Genomic DNA, 21,541 nt, shown 5'->3' with positions numbered 1-21,541 from the left:
AATAATACGACAATAAAGGTTTTTCGTGATTTGTAACGTTTCAATAACAATAACGTACATTTTAATTCGATAAACATTCAGTATACAAACATTTATTGGGGAATCCCCGCAGCGTGGAGCGTGGAGAGGCGGTGGTGTTGCCAACAGTAAATAGCGATAAATTAAATTTGTTTAATGGTTAACATAAAGTCTAAAAAACCGCAAAAAAGTATTAACTGTTCTGCAAATTTTGAGATTTCGACCTTCAGAAAAAAAACATTCCAGAAAAAAACTGTTTTTTTTTTACTTAGAAAAAAAAACCCGTTTTTTTGCAACCCTATTTGGGACCAGTGCCTAATAGGGACAATTTAAAAGTATGTTGTATGAGGTATGAGGTTAACATGTATAATAAGATATGAGCGATGCTACTGGTTTAAATAAGTTTTTTTGCAATAATTTCATTTTTGGCATAAGTTTTTATCGTCGACTGTACCTTTCTTTCAACAGCCATCTACTGCTCTCCGAGACGTTTCTAAAAACCCCTTACTCGATGGGATACGACGTTTCATGACAGAGTTCCTATGACCACCTTTCGCTCCATCATAAGATCAGCTCCATGATACCATAATATTGCACTGTCACGTGATTTACACATGTGTGCAAAATTTCAGCTCAGTCGGAAACTGGGAAGTGGGTCAAATTTAGCTTCTACGTTTTGACGCACACTAACATACTAACAAGGCAAGTTGAATAAAAACTTATAAAAATAAAGAACGAAAATCCTTGGTAGTGATTAGATACGTACCTCGACGCTAAACGAGCCGTATTGATATTCGTGGCTTTGTATATTCTGCTTTATCAACTCCACGCTCTTGGTGAATTCACCTGAAAACATTGTAATTTTAGTACCTACTACAATAAAAAGAATAAACAAAGAAAGCGCCTAGACAAGATGACGATCGGTTACACACCGTAACGATTGAAATGCCGCACAGTGGATCGAAATAAATAAAAAATGGACATTCGCATTTTTTTCCAAAAATCCTATTTTAAAAAATGCTCTTCGGTTGAAAATTATATGAGAAATAAAAAATGTTATATCAAATTTTTCAAAATGAGGCTTATTTTAAGCAGAAAAAAATAAAATGTGTTTTTATTGTATGAAACTGAAAAATAGGTATCTTATTGTAAGAAAACCGTAACCGATCCCGCTTTCAAACCTTTACAATGTCATTGTCCTACTTTAGAACAGTAGAAAATAGTAAAAACCTTATCTGAGTAGGTGCCCGTTTTTTTTTGTAGTCCAATCAAATGTCAGTAAATACAACATTTTTCTTAGTGCTTTATTTTTTTATTTATATTAAAAAAACGGTGTATTCATGACAATTTAGTATAAAAACAAAATATATATGACATTTTATTAAGGATAAATACAATTTTTTACAATTGCATTGAAAGAGAAACAATTATTGCGGTGTTTTTATTGATAGTAAACAAATAGCTAAAATTTAATATACTTGAAATCAACAATAACAATTTTTTGGTGTCATCTGATCCAAGATTGTCTTTTTTGAGGCCACCGCTAAGTAAAGCGACTAAAAAGACCCTCTCTTCTAAAGCTTTGGAATTATTAATAATAGAAAACATAAGCACTGATGATACTGAAAATATAGAAATGTTTGAAAGTGTAGAAGAAGGTGGTGAATAAAATAGATCTATACAATGTATTTTTTTTTATAACTTATATTGTTATTGTTGATTTCAAGTAAATTTTAACTTTTTGTTACTATCATAGTTACTAAAAACATCGCAATAAATGTTTCGATTTCAATGTAATTTTTAACCATTTCCTTGTAAAAACTTGTATTTATCTGTATCAAAATGTCATATATATTTTATTTTTATACTAAATTGTCATGAATATACCGTTTTTTTTATGAAAATAAGCACTAAGAAAAATGTTGTATTTACTGACTTTTGATTGGACTACAAAAAATAACGGGCACCTACTCAGATAAGGTTTTTACTATTTTCTACTGTTCTAAAGTAGGACAATGACACTGTAAAGGTTTGAAAGCGGGATCGGTTACGGTTTTCTTACAATAAGATACCTATTTTTTAGTTTCATACAAAAAAAACACAATTTATTTTTTTCTGCTTAAAATAAGCCTCATTTTGAAAAATTTTATGTAACATTTTTTATTTCTCATATCATTTTCAACCGAAGAGCATTTTTTAAAATAGGATTTTTGGAAAAAAATGCGAATGTCCATTTTTTATTCATTTCGATCCACTGTGCGCCGTCACTGTCCCACTAAAATGGAATAGAGACACAAAGCATTTCGCTGTCGAAGCGATACTAATTAACATAACATAAACATAATATACAATCACGCCTGTATCCCATGAAGGGGTAGGCAGAGCACATGAAACTACTCAAGTTTCAGTGCCACTCTTGGCAAATAAGGGGTTGAAAGAAAACGAAACTGTGACATTGCAGTGACAGGTTGCCAGCCTCTCGCCTACGCCACCAATTTAATCCATATCCTATAGTCGCCTATTTTTCAGATCTTATTATATTTTTTTTATAATAAATAATAGGACATTCTTACACAGATTGACTGAGGCCCACGGTAAGCTCAAGAAGGCTTGTGTTGTGGGTACTCAGACAACGATATATTTAATATATAAATACTTATATACATAGAAAACATCCATGACTCAGGAACAAATATCTGTGCTCATCACACAAATAAATGCCCTTACCGGGATTCGAACCCGGGACCGCGGCGCAGCAGGCAGGGTCACTACCGACTGCGCCAGACCGGTCGTATATTCAACCTTAAAGCAGAATGGATTTACCCAAGTTTGAAGTTAAGCGACACAATTGTTATCTTGGCTAGATCGGCACGATAGTTACATAACTTTACAGGTGTGACAAGATATTCCTTCGTATTGTTACGGAAACGTACGAACGTGTCATGCTATTTCAGTCAGTCTCAGTACAGTCAAGTGCAAAAATAAGTATCGAAAAAATCGACTCAAAATATGGTACTACGCTCTTATTACACCGGACTAAGATGCTATGGGACATATTTTGGAGTAAGATGTGTACACCCCTATTTTTACACTTGACTGTACAAGACATACTGATATTGTCCGAACTAGCATGACAAATACGAACGTTCTCGGAAAAATACGAAGGAAACCCTTTTCGAACTACATTTGTACAGTGTTGCACTCTGTCGCCCTATAAAAGTTAACTACGGAGTCGTGTTAACTTGTCAATCATAGCTTAATTTGCTATACCTACCATACTATCAAAGAGGATCGAGTATTATAGAGAGTTACTTGCAAAGTAAAATGTGTAATCACAGTGAATAGATTGCCATCTCTCGGCACAAGCTTAAAGCTTTTGAACCTCAGTTTTGACAATTTGGCCCATATTGATATGCAGGGCCCGTAACTTTCATGCCGATGACATTAATTTGACGTCACGCTGCATATAGGATGATTCAAATAGTTCTATTGTAATAATTAATCAATTTAATCGATTACAAATGACTTCAAAAGTAAGCTATTATACGTGGAATAATTAATACCTACTCGATACGTGAAACGAAAAGGAAACAATTTGTTTATTTTTATAATTTATTGAAATATGGTAACAAAACTGTTTAATAAAATGTATGTATAAAAAATAAACAAATAAATTAATTTACTTTTCAAGTTTTGAAGTCATGATTAAAATGATTTATGAATAATGATTAATTATTAAATAAAAGTCTTGAATCATCCTATATGCAGCGTGACGTCAAATTTATGTCATCGTCATGAAAGTTACGGGCCCTGTTGATATGTGTTAAAATGTCAAATATTAATATTAGCGCCATCTAGCCGAGCCGAAGTGTATAGCCATCTAGCCGTACCTTTTTCTGTATGGTTTTGAGGTACGTTTTTTTCTTAGACTATCTGTCTATACGGAGTTACATATGTATTTGATACTATACATGATTTTTTTTAAATATTTATCCACGTCGGCGTCGGCGAGGTGCCTAGCCAGTCTGCTGTGGCGCGCAGACACATGGCAACAACACTACTTGTAAGACTGTCACTGTAATGTTACACTGAGTTCCTGTATATTTACCCGCGTCGGCGTAAGGCACTGGTCCCACCGCGAGCTAGTAAGCTGTGAGCTATCGGCTATAAAAACGAACAAAAGATAATCACCCCCATGTAAATAAAAGAGACACGGCGATAGTTACCTACACGATAGTTACTCGCCCAGCGGTGAGCTATCAAAATCGCCGTGTCTCTTTTATTTGCACGGGACTGATTATCTTTTGTTCGTTTTTATAGCCGACAGCTCGTAGCGTACTAGCTCGCGATAGGACCAGTGCCTATTGCCTGGCTGTGCCTGGTGTAAAACTTGTTGTTTCACCTTGTAGTGTCACATGTTACACTAGTTCCTGTATATTTACCGGCGTCGGCGTAATGCCTGGCTAGTTTGTCGGCGGCGGCGCGCAGAGAAGCGTGGTGTCGGTGTAAAACTAGCTATTTTAGCTTGTTAGTTAGTTAGTAATATAGTTCGACGACCGGTCTGGCCTGGTAGTAAATACCCTTGCCTACAAAGCCGACGGTCCCGGGTTCGAATCCCGGTAAGGGTACTTAATTTTACTGCGCTGAGGGCGTGTCCGTAAATCGTTAGCTCGATACACACAACACAAGGCTTCTCGAGCTTGCCCTATAATATTTATTTTATTTAATTACACGGAAAACCAACAGCGCTACATGTCACTCTCCTTCCCTTCAACTATCTCCACTTAAAAAATCACGTCAATTCGTCGCTCCGTTTTGCCGTGAAAGACGAACAAACAAACAAACACACTTTCCCGTTTATAATATTAGTATGGATAATACATACACAGAAACATATTAAATATGTTTGAAATTCGAACTATGTCCAATTTCCACAATGTTGTTATTTCAAGGACAAATTATCTCGATTTATCGGGTTTCACCAGTAAACCCTCGATTTATTTATATTTACCGGCGTCAGCGTAATGCCTGGCTAGTTTGTCGGCGGCGGCGCGCAGAGACGCGTGGTGTCGGTGTAAAACTTGCTGTTTGAGCTTGTAGTGTAGTGTCACATGTTACACTAGTTCCTGTATATTTACCGGCGTCGGAGTAATTAATGCCTGGTTAGTTTGTCGGTGGCGGCGCGAAGAGAGGCGTGGTGTCGGTGTAAAACTTGCTGTTTCACCTTGTAGTGTCACATGTTACAGTAGTTCCTGTATATTTACCGGCGTCGGCGTAATGCCTGGCTAGTTTGTCGGCGGCGGCGCGCAGAGACGCGTGGTGTCGGTGTAAAACTTGCTGTTTCACCTTATAGTGTCACATGTTACAGTAGTTCCTGTATATTTACCGGCGTCGGCGTAATGCCTGGCTAGTTTGTCGGCGGCGGCGCGCAGAGACGCTTGGTGTCGGTGTAAAACTTGCTGTTTCACCTTGTAGTGTCACATGTTACAGTAGTTCCTGTATATTTACCGGCGTCGGCGTAATGCCTGGCTAGTTTGTCGGCGGCGGCGCGCAGAGAAGCGTGGTGTCGGTGTAAAACTTGCTGTCTGAGCTTATAGGCGGCGTGGGCGTGCTCGATACGGGCTTCTACTGATGGCGCGCGTTCCGCTGTCGAGGAAGATTTTATATAAAGTTAACTTTTTTTTTTACGTAAGACCAACGACGATTTAATACGGAACTGACAAAGCTAATACAAAAAAGCGTACCCCTGAAATGTATGCATATTAGGCTAAAAACTAAATGGCGAAGTGGCCAAAATCATATTTTCCCCAAATACTTTTGCGTGTTTTTATTTTTTATAAGAATATATGACATTTCTTTATTTTAATATCATGATATCACGTCAATGCACATTTTGAAAAAAAAAAAATTGCAGGCATCATCTTGTTCTTGTTATAATAAGACTTTTTTTTTTCTATTATATTTTAAGTTTATCTTGCACGAATGGCACAGGTAAGCCAAAGACAATGATTCTTATGTATGGAATAGTGTTATATAGACCCCTAGCCAAAAGGTTTCTATGATCAATCACCTCCCAGGCGATACTTACAGGCGATGATCAATGAACCCTCGTGGATGTCAGCTGCCACTTTGTTGGTGGGTCGAAAAAGCCACCAAAAGACGTAGAAAAATGGAAAATTATAGTTTTTTTATGTGTATTATAGTATACTTTATTTTGTTAAAATAAAGTATACCTTGACAGACCTGGACACGACCGGTCTGGCTCAGTCGGTAGTCGGTAGTGACCCTGCCTGCTAAGCCGCGGTCCTGGGTTCGAATCCCGGTAAGGGCATTTGTGTGATGAGCACAGATATTTGTTCCTGAGTCATGGATGTTTTCTATGTATATAAGTATGTATTTATCTATTTAAGCATGTATATCGTCGCTTAGCACCCATAGTACAAGCTTTGCTTAGTTTGGGGCTAAGTTGATCTGTGTAAGGTGTCCCCAATATTTATTTACTTTAATTTAATAACATTGTGTGGCATTGATACTTCCTTATAGACGATGAATGATGAACCCGCATGGACGTCAGCTGTCGCTCTGTCGGTGAATGAGGAAAGCCTCTCTTTTCGTACTTTGTGAGATAACTTTCTCGTTTTTATCGACGTAACATATAATGTACCTTGTAATAACAGTTCGTTGGCTTTCTCCAAGGTGTCGAGCGCGCCTTGGAGCTGGAAGGGCGCGTGGCATTGCTGGCACTGCGCGCGCTTGGCGCCGCCGCTGCAGACCACGGGGCCCTTGCACGACTGACACAGGTACGCTGAGAAGAGGAGCTGGAAGGCAAAACTTTTGTATACACCGTCCTGAAAACCGTTTGTTCAGAATCGAGAGTAGAATCGATTGAGCTATATATTGATGGGGGTAATATTTTTATTTAAATTAGTATTATTAGTTATTTTTTATGTGCCTATTCTATTGTATTCGTAATACAACATTGTGTATAGTATATCGCATTGCTAAGGTTGTTTACCTTTTTCAGTATTTGGGGGTATTAATACTGGCTGGTTACTTAGACGATTATTTTTTCCGCTACGAGTTTGACGTTGTTTGTCAGTTTAATCTTAATGTTTAATCATAAGTCATAACAAATTGAACTCGTACCTAATTAAAACCTTGTCATTTTGAATATTGGGTTTAAATTTGCTTATTGCGATTACCTGTCCAATTTGAAGTTTACTGTGACAAAGCTTTAAAGTGTTTTACAGTGACATCTTAGCTGTCTATTGGTAAACCTTATGTCGTTGCAGTAACGTACACAAATAAATAGTTTAATGGTTTATGATGGTAGTTAGCAATTATTTTATTGAGTGTAGAGCTAAAAGTCAAGTAGAGCTGTACAGAAAATTAAAAATTTAATTAAAAAAAAAAAGGAACCAGCAGATTAAAAGATGAATACTCTAGATGAGTTTAGAAAAATAAAAATCAGTTGGGGTGTCTGAGGTTTGAGTGATACCGGAAACACGTTGTATACTCTCTCAAACAAGTCTGTCAGTAAATAAGAACAAAGAAAACTATATGCATCCTTTTCTTTAGGGTGCTAGAGAAAAGGATACCTATAGTTTTCTTAGTTCTTATTTACTGACAGACTTGTTTGACAGAATATAGTACTTAAATGGTTATCCGTGCAATCCCCGAAGTTTGTACATTTGGATCACGTCTCCGATTTTGATAAAAATTGGCAGGCTGATAGTCCATGATGCTGAGCAAGATCCACTAGGTTCCAAAATGTGGCTAGTTTCCAAATCAGTTTTCTTTTTTGTAGTAGTCAAATCAGCTTCTTTTTAAGAACTGTCAAAACGATTTGCTAATATGGAATTACCATGAAATACTGAGGAGTGACGTCACGGTCAATTCATTACTTTTTATCTTTCTCTTTGAGTTATTAAATAGAAATTATGTTTAAAAATAACTACTGTCAATATTTTTCTTCTAATTTTGTGGTGCTTTATTTCGTGCAATGTACAATAGTTATTTGTAATACAAGGGTGCAAAGTTGTATTTTAACGCCGAGTGTGGAATTGAAAAACGAGCAAGTGAAAGGATTCTATAGTTGAACCAATCGCTTCACTCGTGGTTCGAAAATAGAATCCTGAGCTTGGCGAGTTTTTCCACACACGAGAAGTAAAATACATTTGCAAACTTTTCCCCTCACTATTAAGGAAAGCACAACGACGCAAAAATACGTTTATCACTGCTTCCAGTAGTTAAACAGTAGTTCCACAGGTGGTAAAACATCTTCATCGCCAGATAAACCCACTTTTATCAATTTTAAGGCAGAAAACTGGGCTATGTTCAAGGTAAAATTACTTTAAACGCGTGAACGTTTACCACGCGTACCATGCTTGTATGAGTGAGACATGACAGAGCGGTTACTGTGAGGTAACCGAGAGGGGGTGGGCGGCGCTTTCAGCGGGGAGCGGCAATGGGTGGTCTAGTAGTGGATGTAATCTGGAGACGGGGTAAGACGGTGTACGTACCACTCCGTCCTGCGGGTCAGTGCAAGCGTCACAGTTGCAAGTGAACATGTATTGGGCGCGTAAAGACGCGCGGCGGTGCGCGGCAGGCTCGCGCGAGCGCGCGGGCCCGTAGCAGTTGAATACCTGTGCCAAATAGTTACGATACACGTGCGGAAACTAGGACATCTCAAAGATAAGATAATAAGCTCGTTTAAATAAATTATAAATATTTAGATGTAAGTAGAAATGAGTCGGAATAAGGCACTGGTCCCACAGCGAGCTAGTAAACTATGATCTATATTAGGCACTGGTCCCACCGCAAGCTAGTAAGCTATGAGCTGTCGGCTATAAAAACGAACAAAAGATAAGCACTCCCGTGCAAATAAAAGAGACACGGCGACATTGATAGCTCACCGCTGGACGAGTAACTATAAACATCGCCGTGTCTTTTATTTACAGGGAGTGATTATCTTTCGTTCGTTTTTATAGCCGATAGCTCATAGTAAACTAGCTGCGGTGGGATATTAAAGAGACACGGCGATGTTCATAGTTACTCGCCCAGCGGTGAGCTATCAATATCGCCGTGTCTTTTTTATTTGCACGGGAGTGTTTACCTTTTGTTCGTTTTATAGCCGATAGCTCATAGCTTACTAGCTCGCGGTGGGACCAGTGCCTAAATGGATTTTTTATTTTTATTTCAATATAAAAATAAAATTTCACGATTGTTCCATAGAATACGAGTATGAATTGAAAAATATTATTTTATTTGAGACGTTTTAGTACAATGAGCTATGAAATTGCATGGTGAAATTGTGAATGAATTGATTGATAAATTCACCATGCACTTTTACAGCTCATTTTGTACCTACACACCTTTTACATTGACACAATAGGATATTAATTATGTAAAAGTACGTATTTCAGCATCAATACTGTTCGTGTTAAATACATACCTACACCGCATAGTTGTTAATGACGTTCAGAAAAGGGGACGGACTGAAAATAAGCGTTGCGCCGTCAATTTATAATAAAATGGCTGCGCAGCATAACATGCTGAGCCCGTTCCTTTTGACATGCATGCTAATTGTCTATTTTATTTTTTAATATTTTTGTGTAAATGTTTCAATTTTTATTTGTGTGTCAATAAATGTTTTCTTATTCTTATTCTTTATTCTTATTTGATGTAGTAGCTGGCTCATTGGCCCAAAAAGATTCATCACAATTACTTGTGCTAAACCTACCCCGTTAGGGAACACAGGCGTGACTTTATGTAGGTACAAGCTTTTGCCACCGGCTTCCCTTACGTTAGAAAGAGACAAAAAGTAGCCTATGTCACTTTCCATCCCTACAACTATCTCCACTTGAAAAATCACGTCAATTCGTCGCTACGTTTTGCCGTGAAAGACGGACAAACAAACAGACACACACACACTTTCCCATTTATAATATTAGTATAGATGTATATTGGCTTACCTCTGTGTTCGCTGGTAGTTCTCGCGCGCACACCACGATAAGCCGATTGCGATAGAATCTGGGAAAAATGGGAATATGTATAAGTATAAAGGTAGAATACATTTTAAAGCGAAAAATCTATTTATACATCCACTTCAAAACACACCAAAGGCTGCAGTATTTCCACTTGTACATTTTTAGGGTTCCGTAGTCAACTAGGAACCCTTATAGTTTCGCCATGTCTGTCTGTCCGTCCGTCCGCGGATAATCTCAGTAACCGTTAGCACTAGGAAGCTGAAATTTGGTACCAATATGTATATCAATCACGCCGACAAAGTGCAAAAATAAAAAACGGAAAAAAATGTTTTATTAGGGTAGGGGGGCCTACATGTAAAGTGGGAATGATTTTTTTTTTCATTCCACCCCCAACATGTGATATATTGTTGGATAGGTTTTTAAAAATGAATAAGGGTTTGCAAAGATCGTTTTTTGACAATATTTATATTTTCGGAAATAATCGCTCCTAAAGAAAAAAAGTGCGTACCCCCCCCCCTCTAACTTTAGAACCATATGTTTAAAAAATATGAAAAAAATCACAAAAGTAGAACTTTATAAAGACTTTCTAGGAAAATTGTTTTGAACTTGATAGGTTCAGTAGTTTTTGAGAAAAATACGGAAAACTACGGAACCCTACACTGAGCGTGGCCCGACACGCTCTTGACCGGTTTTGTTATTTTTACGTTAGGGAGGGGTCGGGCGCAAACTTATTTAATAATTTTACTTACTAAACTTATTGTTTTAGTATAGGTATCATCATAGATTAAATATAAGATCATACCATCCCATACATTAAAAAGCGACCGCCTAAGAACGCGCATACACTACACCACACATAGAAGGCGCCACAAAAAATGCCTTGTTGCCATCGGTTATTTGTCGCCATCTAAAAGTCTAATCGAAAGCTACAAGACATTTTTTTTGTGGCGCCATCTATGTGTGGTGTAGTGTATGCGCGTTCTTAGGCGGCCGCATTTTAATGTATGGGATGGTATGATCTTATATATCAGCCATGGTATCATATGCGAAGAGACGGAGTTATTCACTAGGTGCACGACTGGTATTGCCCTCATTTTGTGGGCTCTTCCATGTTCAATTGTATGGTCATATTAGTTGGAACACGTCGAACGATCGCCGCTAGCATTAAGCAGCTCTTAAGAAAATAAAGAACTTGAGGAGCAGGAGCACTTTTTTTGCCACTTTTATGAAGTATGATATTTTTGAGAAAAAAAATTATGCTATTTCTACTCAGAATTACTAGCTTTTTCAATCCTAGTAGTTAAAAAAATTGTCCCATACGATTTTTTCTTACTTTGTTACCATTTTCCGTACATGTTGTATGGGGTAATTGGGGTAACAAAAGACGAAAGTAACAAAAATGTATGGAAATTCTGGGACACTTTTTGTCTCCCAGTGAGATTGAAAGTAACAATCAAAATTTTTATTGGCAAAAAAAAAGAAATGCTCTGAAAATGAAAAGACAGACTTTTAACTCACGTGTTGATAATGTTAGGGTCGCAAGAATGGTTCATCATGGCCGCCGATGGGTATATAGCCGTCGCGCGTCGCACCTCTCGCTCACTCACTGTCCGGCCTAAAAATATATCATTCTTAACCTTATGACCACTTAGAATAGGCGAGGCGACTGAAAAACCCTGACAAATGTGACACCCCCTGAGTTGCAGGCGTCCGTAGGTTACGGTGACCGCTTTCCATCAGGCGGACCGCATACATGTTTGCCACCGACGGTGGTAAGTATAAAAATAACTATTTAGTCCGTCAGTTAGATAATCAAAAAATTTTGGACACATATTATTTTCTTTTTTCTCGTAAACGAAAAATGACGACGGTACAGTGCGTTGAAGTTTCGCGTGACGTCACGCCTAGGTACAATTTTACTTGTACCTAGGCGTACCTAGGCTTTTTGAAACTTGTACTCTTTTTTGCTGTGTACTTAACACGGCAAAAAAGAGTACAAGTTCCAAGAAGGGTTCGGGTCGCCGACGACTCAAAGGACAATAGACGGAACAAATTTGTTCCGTAGGTCCTTCCGTCACAAGCACACCGCACCCTCGTTGAGCTCTGGCAGCCTTAGCGGCAGGAACACGACACTATGAGTAGGGTCTAGTGCTATTTGGCTGCGGTCTTCTGTAAGGCGGAGGTACTTCTACTTCCCCACTTGGGATCTGCTCTAGATTCGAGCGAGATGATATCCGCTGTGCTGTGCCCTACCACACAAAGCGGAATATCATTCGCTATGCCCTACCTCCTACAAAATATTAGTAAGTATGGATAGTATTGATATCCTTACCGTCCTCATGGTCCATAGTGGCCAGGCTTAGAGTCGCATGGCCGTTGCACACCAGTTGGCCCATGGCCCTTAAGAGTAAGGCTGCTGCGAACAACCGCAGTTGCCCTTGGGACAACGGGTAAGGCACCTAGAAAAATAAATATACTCCGTCAAACAAGTCTGTCAGTAAATAAGAACAAAGAAAACTGTATGCATCCTTTTCTTTAGGGTGCTAGAGAAAAGGATAACTATAGTTTTCTTTGTTCTTATTTACTGACAGACTTGTTTGACAGAGTATAGTATAGTTGTAACTCATCTTCTGTGTGGTTTCTAGATTAAAAAAAATCTACTCTAGAGTCAAGCAGACGTCAAACCCCTCCTTAAAATATATCAATACAAGTCTATTGTCTATTCCCCAAAAACGAATTTGTAGCTGTGTGTTTTTGGCTTTTAACGTACTGCGCTACATTGCTACCAACTTAACAACCCAGAAAAGAAAGGCAACCATAGACATGCTTTATGAAGCTGTCAAACTTTGTGTCAAAATCCAGGAAAGAGTGTGTACCTATTTCACGAAAATTATTCTAGAAACTATTAAAAAAAGTATGTGCATGGTCGTAGATTTTTTTGTATGCAACGATGGCGGTGTTTAACTGACTCAAAAAGTACTCGTGGCGTTTTTTGTGACCTCTTTAAAACACCGCTTGCATAAGACGGCCGATCTCGCTCCGTCGGTACTGACCCTGCCTGCTAAGCCGCGGTCCTGGGTTCGTATCCCGGTAAGGGCATTTATTTGTGTGATGAGCACAGATATTTGTTCCTGAGTCATGGATGTTTTCTATGTATATAAGTATGTATTTATCTATTTAAGTATGTATATCGTCGCTTAGCACTCATAGTACAAGCTTTGCTTAGTTTGGGGCTAAGTTGATCTGTGTAAGGTGTCCCCAATATTTATTTAATTTTATTTATTAAAACTTTATTTTATTAATTACAATTATAAGGCATTGAACGTACCCTAGAAGGCAGGTATGTGAAGAATTTCGTGTAGTTTTCTAAGTACAACGTCAGCATCGTGGCAGTCTGAAAAATAAAACAATTATAATCATAATGTTATGGCCCCTAAATTTATAAACGATGTGCCCGTAGGATCAAAATTAGGGAATGCAGAACCGGTACCAGTCCCAGAACCGGGACTGAGATTTCCGGTACTGGGAAAGAACCGGGAAATCCCGGTTCTTCGGTACTTTTCGGTACTGAGGGTTTATTAGTACATTTGTTGTAAAATTATGAATAAAACATAAAATGGAAGCCGTCGATAAGTTTTGCTACCTTAGGTCCACCGTATCCAACAATCTCTCGCTTGATGCAGAAATTGTTGGATACGTATTGGCCAAGCGGCGACCATGTTCGGGAGGCTACGTTCAAGAGTATGGTGTAACAAACATCTCATTATGTTTTATTCTGCGATGTCCCACTGCTGGGCAAAGGCCTCCCCCCCCCCCGCTTTTTCCATTCCTCCCGGTTTTGTGCAGTCCTCGGCCATTCTTTCAAAAAGGAGTCCAACTACTTGCGCCATCGCATACGTGGTCTGCCGGCCCCCGTTTTGACCTGGGCTGCCACTCTGTGGTAATCTTGGCCCATAGCTCGTTCGGCATTCGGCAGACATGACCGGCCCAGTCCCACTTCAGCTTTGCCGCTTTCCGAACTACGTCGACTATTTTTGTTTTGGAGCGCAGCGTGGTGTCCCATGTCCATGAGTTTTCGCTTAAGTGACAGTGGCAAATCGCCTTTCATGAGATGTTTCATGAACCTATAGCTTCTCCAGGCGTTTTCAGTCCGTCTTTCGACTTCTTTCTCTTGTCACGCCTGGAAAGAAATTAGTTGGCCCAAGTAGATGTACTCCTGGACATATGCAACCGATTCTCCGTTTATCTCAATTCTACATGCGGTGCTATTATTGGTCATGAACTTGGTGTTCGACATGTTCATCTGAAGTCCAACCTCGAGTCGAGGCTTGGCTTGGAGGCGATAAGGCCCCGATCTCCCCAACTCGGCATAAGCTTCTGGAAGACTTGTTCAAGTGTGTTGGTAAACAGTTTTGGCGATTGACTGTAGTTTTATGGCGGCTGTACTATTTTGATAAATGGTGGTTATGAGCTGAATGTAACTGGGATCTATATCTTGATTGCGTAAAGCTGTGAAAATGGAATTGTGATGAAGACTGTCGAAAGCTTTAGAGTAATCGACAAATGCGATATAAACTGGGATTTTGTATTCTTGGCAATTTTTCGATAATTTGATTAAGGACTTGTAGGTGGTCGGTGGTGGTGGGCAGAATCCAGCCTGTTCGGGCGGTTGATGCCGATCGAGTGATCCCGAGATACAACTGACAGGAGAGAAAACTGATAGAACGGTAGTTTCCTATATCAGATTTGTCTCCCTTCTTATGAAGGAGAATGATGTTGGAGTGGTACATTTTTTGTGGAAAAGTTTGAGTGGTTATTATAGTATTAAACAGTTTGGTGATATACGGGATCAAAGTATGTTCTCCTACTTTCAGTGCTTCGGTGGTGATTCCATCCTCGCCACTCGTCGCCAGGGCTTTTCCCGTACTTCATTTTTTGAAGAGCCATAATTATGTACTTCGTGTTCCGTAACTGGCGGGATAGCTTTGTAGCTTTCTCCTAATCAGGCATAGGCTGTGGATGTGTGGGAGATTCGGAGTAAAGGGTTTTGTAGAATTTGGTGGCTATTGTTATAATTTTATTCCGGTCGCCTATTAGGACCAAAATTACAGTATACCAGACTGCTTTCTAAGCATACTTTCAAAAACCTGGACGACATGTGCAAGAAATCATTACAGACCTCAACTAATTCTAACATTAGCACAGTTAGTTTGGTTTACCCTCTAAGTATAATCGACGCCGAGGTCCCGATCATAGCCGATGAATACCGAGCGGGACGAGTCTAACGCGTTTGAAACTATTTTCATTACATTTGTACAGCATTAAATGGATATTCCGTCGTTTACTTTAAAATTTTTGAAGTGATTAAATGCGTTTTAGTTTGTAATCTTTGTCCATTTTTCAGTACCGAAAAGTACCGAAGAACCGGGATTTTATAACATCAGTACCGGTACCCAAAGAGTTCAAAAATCCCGGGAGCATTCCCTAATCAAAATACAAATTCAATTTTGTAATCAACAAATAGTTATTTGAAAATCCGTTAAAAATATATTCTTAGAGGTGTATAAGGTCTCTAAGTGCCCAAAGCTAAAATTAACAAAATCAATACAATAGGGAACTTGACTGTACTTAAAATAAAATATTTTATACCATGCACGAAATAAAGCATCAGATAAATATAAGAAAAACATGGATAGAAGTTATTTTTAAAACCAATTTCTATTTAATAAGTCAGGTAGAAATATATAAAGTAACTGAGTTGACCGTGACGTCACTTTATTCGGTTAAATATTAATCCCATATTAGCAAGACGTTGAAATTCGTTTTGACAGTTCTTAAAAAAAGTTTAATTGACTAGGAGGCAAGTAGCCTATTTAGCGACATACAACATGATGGTCTTGTGTTGTGTTATTTTTAAGATATGAATATTGTTTCGTTAGAGATGTTAAGGGTCTCTAAGACAAGAATTTTTACATAGGTAATTAATTTATTGCCATGGAAGTGTATTGTACATTTTGTGCGTCATGCAGATGGGTCTGTATGTATGTACAAAGAGGATCGAGTATTATAGAGAGTTACTGTCAAAGTAAAATGTAATCACAGTGAATAGACTGCCATTTCTCGACACAAGCTTAAAACTTTTGATCCTCAGTTTTGACAATTTGGTCCATATTATTAGCTTGATATGTGTTAAAATGTCAAATATTAATATTAGCTCCATCTAGCTGAGCGTACCCCAAAGGTGTAAAGCCATCTAGGCCACCGTACTTTTTTCCGTATGGTACCGACCGACGTACGCTTTTTTCTTAGATTTTATCTGTCTATACGGAGTTATATATGTGTTTGGAGATGTTAAGGGTCTCCAAGAAAATATTTTTTACATAGGTAATTAATTAGTTGCCATGGAAGTGTATTGTTCATTTTGTGCGTCATGCACATGGGTTTGTTTGTATGTATGTATGTATGTATGTATTACCAGTGCATACTGTATGTAGTCGTGTTGTTCATTTTGTCGAAGTTGTTGAGCAGCCCAAACATTCTGTGGAAGCGGTGCGTTGTTCGCGCGTACAGCGGGGTTTGCACACGCGCGTAGCCCTGAAACATTTTAACTGTCATAGTTTTGTTTCCTCTTTCTTTCAACCCCCGACGCAAAAACGTTAGGGTGTTGTAAGTTTGACGTGTCTGTGTATGTGTCTGCCTGTGGCATCGTAGCTCCCGAACGGATGAACCGATTTCAATTTAGTTTTTTTTTTGTTCGAAAGCTGAAAAATAACTGACTAAAATTGATTTACAACTTTTTGAAATAACTTGTATATCGAATTTCACCATATGACATTTCGAATTCCACACAATATATCCTATAACCACAAATTAAAATTTTGAAAAAACCCCCGACCGCGACATAGTGGACCGATTTTCACGAAACATGGCTAAGAACACTCCCGACTAACTCAGCTTTCAAACAAAAAAAAAACTGAATCTAAACCGGTTCATCCGTTCGGGAGCTAAGATGCCACATACAGACACACACACAAACAGACAGACAGAGTACAGACACGTCAAACTTATAACACCCCGTCGTTTTTGCGTCGGGGGTTAAATAGAGAGAGCAAGCGATTTACAGTTCAACGCTCGGCGACGAACTCTAACGGCTCAGCCACGACATTGGTCTAAGCGCGGCAGCGGTGAGCGGCGGCCATACGTGTGAGCCAAAAGTCCCATCGCTGTGTCTCGCTCTAATGTATGGCCGCCGCTCACCTCTGTCTCGTTTAGACCAATGTCGTGGGCGGGCCGTTAGGATCTCATAAGCTCACAACTCCTACCTTCATTAAGTCTCTTACTCGTAATTACGTAAACCGTTACGGCTCAGCCACAACACTGATCTAAGCGCGACAGCGGTGAGCGGCGGCCATACATTGGAGCGAGACACAGCGATGGGACTTTTCATTCGCACGTATGCCTGCCGCTCACCGCTGTCGCGCTTAGACCAATGTCGTGGCTGAGCCGTAACTCGCTCGCGCTGTCGTCGCGTCTCTTTTATTTACACGAGAGCTTTCACGGAATCTTTTGTTCATTTCTATCGCCAATAGCTCATTGCTAACTCGGTTTTGGTGGGACCAGTGCCATAGTCTATTTTTAACCCCCGACGCAAAAAGTTTGACGTGTCTGTCTGTCTGTCTGTGTGTGTGTCTGTCTGTGGCATCGTAGCTCCCGAACGGATGAACCGATTTAGATTTAGTTTTTTTTGTCTGAAAGCTGAGTTAGTCGGGAGTGTTCTTAGCCATGTTTCATGAAAATCGGTCTACTATGTCGCGGTCGGGGGTTTTTTCAAAATTTTAATTTTGTGGTTAGGTTATAGCTTAGCAGGTTACAACAGATTATTTACATACTAGCTTTAGCCCACGGCTTTGCTCGCGTTAGAAAGAGACAAAAAGTAGCCTAGATGTCACTCCATCCCTTCAACTAACTCCACTTAAAAAATCACGTCAATTCGTCGTTCCGTTTTGCCGTGAATGACGGACAAACAGACACACACATTTCCCATTTATAATATTAAGTATGACTACAACCAAGGATGATTTATATAGAATTTACAATCATCATACTAAGAATAGTACCACATTTTTTTAGCGCCACCTATTAAATACTATCACAACTATACTGATGATGCCTACAAATTTTTTTTCCAAAATGTGTATTGACGTGATATCATGATATTAAATTCTTATAAAAAATAAAAACACGCAAAAATATTTGGGGAAAATATGATTTTGGACACTTCCAGGCTGCGAAACAGCGCCATCTAGATTTAAGCCTAAAAGGCCCATTATTATATCTCATACCTGAAATAGCTCCATAGCTGTCCGAGGGTTTTCTGTAGAGGAAAGTGGAGGGAATCCGTCTTCCGCGCCAACTAGGAGAACCCTGTAAAATACATAATTATTAAAATTCATATTAAATTAAAAAAAAAAGGCTGTGTGGCTAAAAAAAAGTCAAATTTAAAACATACGTTGAGCACTTGAAATAGTGGTGGGTCAATTTTACCCAGTAGCACGTAGTGTGACACTAACCTTTAGTCAGAGTCGGTTGGGTGGGTTGAACGTGACCCCTAAGCATTTTCAGCGTCAGTAGGTCGATTACACCCACTACTTTAAGTACAGGGTCAAATTGACCCAGTCTCTCTCTCTTTGCCTAGCCACATCCCATTTCACTTGGGGTCGGCTCTCCTCGTCAATCTTCGCCACTCTCTTCGGTTTTGGGTCGTCGTGTCATTGACTTGGGCTTTCTTTAGGTCTTTGTTGATACTGGACATCCAATTTTGTGGGGGTCTGCCTCGCTTTCTCGTGCCGGTGTTTATACTGAGGACTTTTCTGGTCATGTGATCCTCGGGCCTTCTCATTACGTGTCCATACCACCTAAGACGGGTCGCAGTTAATTTTTCTTCAATGGGTCTGACCTTGAAACTTCCTCGGATGTATTCATTTCTAACTCTGTCTAACAAGGTGACACCTCCAGCCCATCGCAACATCTTCATCTCCGTCGTATGTACTTTTGTGGTGTGGACCTTTTTCATGGGCCAGCATTCCGCACCGTAAGTAAGGGCGGGGCGCACAGCTGTTTTATATATTTTCCCCTTTATGTGCACTGGCATTCTGTTGTCACATAGTACGCTCGATAATTCTCGCCACTTCATCCAGCCAGTGTTGATTCGGTGTGTTATGTCGGCGTCTATTGTTCCATCTTTCGAGACAACAGAACCCAGGTATTTAAAATGGTCGACTTTGTTTAGCTGCTGGCCTTGTAGGCTGACAGTTGGCTGTTGGTTTTCTGCCGAATTGCAGCACAGCATGTACTCCGTTTTGTTTCGGCTAATTTTCAGTCCTGCGCTTTCAAGTGCTGTTCTCCAACATTCTAGAGATTCACTGAGTTCTGCGTTGCTGTCTCTTATTAATACCACATCGTCCGCATAGAGTAGATCCCAGGGTGGCTCTTTCTGAATTTTTGCTGTGAGGTGCTCCATCACGAGGTTGAAAAGCAGGGGCTCAGCGCTGACCCCTGGTGTACACCCACTTCTACTTCAAATTCATCGCTTAACCCTGCTGGGCATCGTACCTTTGTGACAACATTGGTGTACATGTCGACAACTGTCTTTATGTAGCATTCTGGCACGTTTTGAGACCGCAACGATTGCCATATTAATTGCCGTGGTACCCTATCGAATGCCTTTTCGAGGTCTATGAATGCTAGATGGACGTCTTTCTTTATTTCTCTTCTCTTCTCCAACAAGATTCTTAGGCTGTGCAACGCGTCAGTTGTTGATTTTCCAGTTACGAAACCACACTGGTTTTCCGATACTGTGGTTATTTTCAATAGTCGGCTGTTAATGACTCTCTCCCAAATTTTGAACGTGTGTGATAGGAGTTTGATCGCGCGATAATTTTCACAGAGCCTGATATCACCTTTGTTTTTAAAGAACGGGATTAAGTAACTCTTTCTCCACATATTAGGTATTCCATTAAGCAGAATTTTGTTGAAAAGTTTGGTAAGGAAGTTCACTCCGCTTTCTCCAAGATGCTTCCAAAGTTCTGCTGGGATGCCATCTGGTCCTGTAGCTTTGTTATTAGCCATCTTTCTTACAGCAATCTGTACTTCCTCTGAGCTTATAGCTAAAATTGGTCCCTTGGTGGCATGTAACGGAGTTGGTTCTTCGAACGGGTGAGTTCCATTGAGGAGCTGGGAGTAATATTCACGCCATCGCTTTTTTATATCATTGTTCGAGGTTAGTAGATGGCCATTGTTGTCTTTAATAAACTTAATGGCTCCCACATCCTTGCTGTTTGCGTGCCTTTGCCTTGCTATTCGGAACAACTCTCTGTCGTCTTTAGCCTTTTCCAGTCTTGCATACAGGTCTTCATCAGCGCGGGCTCTGGCACACGCAACTTCCCGCTTTGCTTCTTTTTTTGCGGTTCTGTAGTTTTCGCGATCTTCATCGCTTCCACTTAGCTGCCAAGCTTTGAAGAGGCGTTTTTTGGTTTCTACCTTTTCTTTCACTTCTAATTGCCACCACTTCGCAGTCTTGTTATTATTTAGTGGTCCTTTGGAGACTCCTAGAAGTTCAGATGCCTGTTGTTCGCAATAGTCATGAAATTCGTTCCACATAACATCTGCAGTATCATTTATCGACGGTTTTTTTGATAGGTAGAGCTTGACATTTTCAATGAGGTCGTCACCTTCTGCTGAGTTAAGTTTGTGCCAGCGTATTTTGGGTATCTGTTCTTTGTGTGTCTTAATGGGTTTTAGCATGGAGAAGTCCGCAACTAGTATTCGATGCTGTGTTGTAAGGGGCTCACCGGGTATAACCTTACAATCCTTAAAGGTGCTTAGCTTGTTACGGTCGGCTAGGATATAATCGATTTGGGTGTTTAAACCGCCGCTGGAGTAGGTTATTTTATGCTTATCTGGCTTAGCAAAAAATGTGTTGATCAATCCCATATCACGAGTAATTGCAAAATCCAGGATTTCTGTGCCTTGTTTGTTTTGCCTTCCATAACCTTGCCCTCCGTGTACTCTTTCATATCCAAAAGAGCTGGCTCCAACATGGCCATTGAGGTCTCCTGCGATATACTTGTTTTCATCCGTTGTGTACGACTGCATTAGATCGTTAAGGTTGTCCCAGAAAGTTTGCTTCTCCACTTTACTGCACCCGGCCTGCGGTGCGTACGCTGATACTATATTTATGCACGGTTGATGGTCTAGTGCAAGTTTGATTGAGATAATGCGGTCGCTAACGCGCTTAACTTCCACAATCCGCTCCTGCATGTCACTGTCGATCACAATCCCTACACCGTTTTGTTTTGTGCTCGAGCCATGGTATATGAGCTTATATCCGTTTCCGAAACTGCGAGACTTTGACCCCTTCCGTTTGGTCTCCTGTATACAACATATATTGACCCTGCGTCTGAGTAGTACTTCGCTCAATTCGGCGCTGCGTCCAGTCATGGATCCCACATTCCAAGTAGCTATGCGCAGTTTTG

At 39.8% G+C, this 21,541-nt stretch overlaps 1 protein-coding gene across 1 annotated transcript in view; it reads right to left on the bottom strand.

Annotated features, from left to right (window-relative positions):
* Positions 1-21,541, bottom strand: part of LOC125240519 (SET and MYND domain-containing protein 4-like) — a 35,210-nt gene that overhangs the window by 1,173 nt on the left and 12,496 nt on the right. Inside the window, 11 exon segments of the mRNA XM_048148412.1 lie at positions 785-864; positions 5,527-5,664; positions 6,683-6,836; positions 8,541-8,663; positions 9,993-10,050; positions 11,526-11,622; positions 12,340-12,466; positions 13,336-13,401; positions 16,483-16,505; positions 16,508-16,601; positions 18,350-18,431. Of these exon segments, the coding sequence (XP_048004369.1) occupies positions 785-864; positions 5,527-5,664; positions 6,683-6,836; positions 8,541-8,663; positions 9,993-10,050; positions 11,526-11,622; positions 12,340-12,466; positions 13,336-13,401; positions 16,483-16,505; positions 16,508-16,601; positions 18,350-18,431 (1,042 nt within the window).

This window comes from Leguminivora glycinivorella, chromosome Z (assembly GCF_023078275.1).
Source record: "Leguminivora glycinivorella isolate SPB_JAAS2020 chromosome Z, LegGlyc_1.1, whole genome shotgun sequence".
Taxonomy (NCBI): Eukaryota; Metazoa; Arthropoda; class Insecta; order Lepidoptera; family Tortricidae; genus Leguminivora; species Leguminivora glycinivorella.
Note: the sequence above shows the minus strand (reverse complement) of the source record. Positions and strands in the feature narration are given on the sequence as shown.